General features: G+C 31.7%; 1 protein-coding gene across 1 annotated transcript; it reads right to left on the minus strand.

The window, feature by feature from the left end:
• Nucleotides 1-1109: 1109 nt before the first annotated feature.
• Nucleotides 1110-1765, minus strand: LOC109220707 (protein LE25-like). The gene is made up of 2 exons (XM_019385170.1): nucleotides 1596-1765; nucleotides 1110-1475 (listed from the first exon to the last, which is right to left on the minus strand). Exons 1-2 carry the CDS (start codon nucleotides 1668-1670, stop codon nucleotides 1284-1286), a joined length of 267 nt encoding a protein of 88 aa, XP_019240715.1. The 5' UTR covers nucleotides 1671-1765; the 3' UTR covers nucleotides 1110-1283.
• Nucleotides 1766-5434: the final 3669 nt, after the last annotated feature.

The following is a 5434-nucleotide window of genomic DNA, read 5'->3' on the forward strand; positions in this document are numbered from 1 at the left end:
ATTAATAGGATTCATTTGTATAATAGTGTATAATAATGTATAATATTGTATAAGTAATGTATAATAGTGTATAAACACATCTTATACATTATTTTATACAAGGCTGATACATTATTTATAGGTATTTGGTGAATTTCTCACATTTCTTCTTCTTCTTCTTCTTCTTCTTCAACTGCTACACCTATATACGTAGTGTATCACTAATATTTTCACTACTATGCTTATACAGTTTTATATATATATATATATATATATAATATACCTCTTTGTATAAATATTTATAATATTGTATAAAAGTGTATAAACATCTCTGACGAATTCTTCAAGTACTATTCCAAATCTCCACTAAATGACTTCAATCTTTGTATACAGTCTACTTAGACTAATTTAATAAGTTGAAACAATACCCACTTCAAATTTCTTATAAAATCATATTCAAAAACTAACAAGATTAGTATTAAATAAGATAAGATTATAAATTTCTTGCGTCTATTTGTGAATTTTCTTAATTGTGATAAGTATATAAAAACTTGAGAAAAAAGGAGAACGAAAATATTTCACGCTTGAAAATATAGAGAATAAAAAAACTGAAAAAAAAGTTCAAATCTATGCTTACTAAAATTTGGATACACATTTACAAGTTATGGAGTGCATTATTATGTAATTTTGTCAATATTTTTTTCACATCATCTATTCTGAATTTATTCCATATTCAAATATATTCTGCTATCCATTCCATTCTTGCTATAAATTAATATGACAACGGTCCATGTTCAACTTGTTTAGTAAGATCTAGTCCGGTGTTCAGAACCAATTTAAATTTCGTGTTATCTCAGTTGGAAATCCACATATATAGATTACTGGGCGAGATTGCTTCGAGTAAAAATAATTTATCCGTCACCCATATATATATATATATATATATATATATATATATATATATATATAGTATGTGTGTGTGGGGTGTGTGTGTGGGGAGGGGGTGTGCGAGGAAGATATGTGCGTGACACCAGATGCACGTACATTCTTACGCTTAACCCCTTTTCGCAGATTTATAGGAGGATACGGCAAAAATCGAAGCCAAAAGGAAAGAATTAATAGACAAAATATAGACGAAGACACAGAAAGGTCACTTTATTTATATAATTTGGTGTCATCGATCATAAAAGCCAACACCAACATCCACATACAAGCGGGACTGTAACCCCTCTAACCATACACCAAAAAAAAAGAAGCCAAATTACATTAATGAAAGTTGGAGGAAAACCCAGAGCTTCATTTGTCTAAAAGGTAGAGCCAGTTCCATAACCAGTGCCAGTTCCTCCACCAACATGGGGGTGTTGAACTCCATGTCCTGCAGCTGCATTGTGTTCTTTGGCCTCTCTCTTTTCCATCTCTGCTGCAGCTTTCATGTCCTCTTTCTTGTCCGTCGCCATTTCTTTCTTCAGTGGATCCCTAGTAGTCATCCTCTCCGCCTGCTCATTTTTAAGAAACCAAAACTTTCTACTATTAGATACTCTATATAATTAAGTTCAATAATGCAGCGGTTTTTTTATGGTAATGGCAATATCAAAATAAAGAAAAGTGTAGGGAACCTTTTCTTGAACAGTGGCTTTGGTCTTCTCCATGCCAGCCTTTGCTGAGGCTGCTGCGTCCTTTGCTGACTGCATTTTCTTCCTTTCTTCTCTCTGATAAGATAAGACTGTCTTTGTTCCTTATTGCGTACTTTCTCGTTGTTGTTGTTGCAAGATGAGGGAAGAAGTCGAATTTGCAAAGGGTTTATATAGGAGTTGGATGGAGAACCAAGTGATGCCACGAACATAACGTAACTGTACGCGTGGAGAGTCGTGAGATGTAGCATTGCTCAGGTTTTGACACGTATGCAGTAGTTGTCTAGATAAGCATGTTTTTTTTTTTTTTTGGATTTATATCAACTGTTCAGTGGTTGAAAAATACTTATATACAAGTATATATCAGCTCCTCATTGGGATTAATATATCTCCGTAGCGAATCCAATTTCGAGTATCAAACTTGTTAATTTTAATTGTATACGTATTTGAATGTATTTTTAAATGATATAATTTATATATTTAAAAAGTATATAAAACATAATAATTAATTATTTAATATATTTAAATATTATATTAAAAATTTATGATCAAAGAATAATTCATTTGGTCCCGAAAATTCGAACGCCACATAATGAAACCGGGAGAATAATATCATTTATCTGCGCGATCAGCTTAAATAAATTTTGGAGTGAAGAAAGTTAACTAGACCATTTTAATTTTTTTTTCTCTTTTGGATGTTTGTTTTAATAGGTACTATATAAATAATATGTATATATATTAGGTATAATTTTATTACTTTCACGAAATATTTTAAACCTGTTGACGATATACTAAAGTCTCTTCTATCTGAACTTTGGGGGTGGTACTGGTATATAAGTTTGTTGACTAGAAAATACGGAGTACATTAAAATTATAAAATTTAGCTCCTAAAAAGTGCGGTTTACCCTTAATTTCGGGACTGAATAAATAGTACAACAAAGAAAAACACATTAGGTCTCCACAGATCTTGCTGAGATGTATAAGATTTCTCTATTTTTTTTTTAACCGTACCTTCCTTTGTCTGATATAAAGACAACATGTTTTCCTACGTAAAGTTTTGATTTGCAACATAATAAATAGTCTCTAATATATCAATTACTTCATTGTCATATTCATACGCGGTTCAGATTCCCTCATATTTTTGCTTCCCTTACTTTAGTTCACAACAAGGTTGGATCCTTCTCCTAACATAAAGAGAATTGAACAAAATTTCGACCAACGATAGTCTATTTCTTTCTATTTAGAAATTGATCTTGATATAATTTCTGATAAAATGCAGAATGATAGAATAATTTCACCTAAAATTTTCTGACGAGATGAGATAGATGATGATGAAAGGGGAATAAAATAATTAATGGTAATTAAGTGTGGTAGTATTTCAATATTTTTGTGGACTAGTGGGCTACATAAATAGTTATGTGGCTTGATCTCCTTGATGCTATAGCCAAGTGTATAGGAAAGTTTTTGACAAGTAGATGAACACTTTTATTTTCTTACACAAATCTTACAACTATAAATACTCACTTCCTATACCATCCGAAAACACACCAACAAATATTTAGTTCTCTCATGATTACTAATGATTAGTAATCATCACTACAAGCCTTGTAATTTTCAATTACTCCTAACCTTTTGTGTGTTCCAATTTCTTTTATAACCTGTGTTTTATTTGCTCATTCCGAACTTGCTGGTATTATTTAATTTTGCTGATTCCTGTATCCTCTAAATAAATAGAGATGGGCTTGTTTATTAATCCTGGGGAACATTTCACATTGCTGAAATAGTTTCTTAGGACAGTGCCTAACACGACTCAAGCCAATTCGTGTATCCGCTTACAAATAATATTATTGCAGTATTATTATTATCGGCATTTTCCGGTGTCATTTCCCTACAATCTAAGAAACTATGGCAAGTAATACTACTGCGAAATTTTTTGATGGTGCTACCAATTTTGGTGTTGTCTCCGCTGCTACTATTCAAGTTGTCGTGCCAGATATCCACGGTGTTGCAAATACGTTATTGCATCCACAACTTTGGCGGACACTAATGTAGAAACACAGGTATGTAATTAGACATGGTTACATATCCAATGCTAAAATTAAAGCCTTCAAAAAAAATTCACCTCAATGCAAGAGAAGAGTTGGGATATATGACAATCTCGCTAAGTCAAAATTAAATTTGACTAAAGCGGATAATAAAGTTGTTGCGGTCATTTCCCAAATAAATAATATGGCCAATGTGAGAGATTGGGTGATAGACTCTGGTGCTACTAGCCACATTTGTTCAAACAAAAATGAATTTTTGTCTTAAACCCAAGTTGAGGAAGGAGAAGAAACTATTTATCTTGGTGACTCAAGAACAGCTCGTGTTCTTGGGAAAGGAAAAATTCTTCTCAAACTCACATCTGGTAAAACTCTAGCATTAAGTGATGTATTGCATGTTCCTAACATCCAAACCAATTTGGTTTCTGTGGGATTATTAGGAAAACTTGGAGCGAAGGTTTCTTTCGAGAATGATGAGGTCGTATTGACCAAAAATAAAATTTTTGTGGGCAATGAATATTGCAATCATGGTTTATTTGTGCTTAATAATTCTGATACTAGCAATAAAAATGCATCTTCTTCTGCTTATATGGTTGAGTCAATTTCTTTGTGGCATGCTAGACTAGGACATGTTAATGTCGCGTATATAAAGAAAATGCAGTCGCTAGGATTAATATCTGATTTAGACTCAATTAATATTAACAAGTGTAAAATATGTGCTGAAGCTAAAAGTACTAGAAAGACCTGTTTTTCCATAAATAGAGAAACTGAATTGTTATCCTTGACTCACACTGATTTAGGCGATTTAAAGCAGACTATGACTAGAGGTGATAAAAGATATTATGTGACTTTTATTGATGATTTTTCTAGATATACTAAGTTGTATTTTCTTAGAAATAAAGATGATGCATTTAATGCTTTTATTTCTTATAAAACTGAGGCTGAAAATCAACTTAGTAGAAAAATCAAGAGAATAAGATCAGATAGAGGTGGAGAGTATTTATCTTTAAATAATTTTCGTGAAAAGAATAGAATAATTCATGAAGTAACCCCGCCTTATTCACCTTAGTCAAATGGAGTAGTTGAAAGGAAAAATAGAACACTGAAAGAGATGATGAACTCTATGTTAGTTAGTTCTAATGCTCCTGATAATTTGTGGATGAAGCTATATTATCTGCTTGTCACTTACAAAATAGAATACCACATTGAAGAACTGGCAAAACTCCGTATGAATTATGGAAGGGTTATAAACCTAACTTGAAATATTTAAAAGTGTGAGGGTGCTTTGCTAATGTTCTTTTGCCTGAACCTAAAAAGAGGAAAATAGGTTCTAAAATGCTGATTGCATGCTTATTGGATATGCTGAACATAGTGCTGCATATAGATTTCTTGTTCTAAAAAGTGATATGCTTGATTGCAATACTATAATTGAGACAAAGAATGCTGAGTTCTTTGAATATATTTATCCATTGTCTGATAAAATTTCTCATACACCTGTTGAAACAAATAGTGAAATTACCTCTAATGATTAACTGAGAAGGAGCAAAAGGCCTAGGAAAGAATATTTTTCATATGGAAATAATTTTCAAACTTTTCTTGTCGATAATGAACCATCAAATTATTTTGAATCTATATCTTCTTCAAATGCTAAATGTTGGAAAGAGGCAATAAAAGTTGAAATTGATTCTATTAAGAAAAATAATACATGGATTTTAACTGATTTACGTCCTGGTACAAAGACTATTGGTTGTAAATTGATCTTCAAAAAGAAATTTAATCTTG

This window comes from Nicotiana attenuata, unplaced genomic scaffold (genome assembly GCF_001879085.1).
Source record: "Nicotiana attenuata strain UT unplaced genomic scaffold, NIATTr2, whole genome shotgun sequence".
In the NCBI taxonomy this organism is placed as follows: domain Eukaryota; kingdom Viridiplantae; phylum Streptophyta; class Magnoliopsida; order Solanales; family Solanaceae; genus Nicotiana; species Nicotiana attenuata.

Coding starts and splice junctions, on each gene's coding strand:
- LOC109220707 (XM_019385170.1), bottom strand. CDS start 1,670: ATGCAGTCAGCAAAGGACGCAGCAGCCTCAGCAAAGGCTGGCATGGAG. Junction 1,476..1,595: donor AAGCCACTGTTCAAGAAAAG/GTTCCCTACACT, acceptor AAAAATGAGCAG/GCGGAGAGGATGACTACTAG.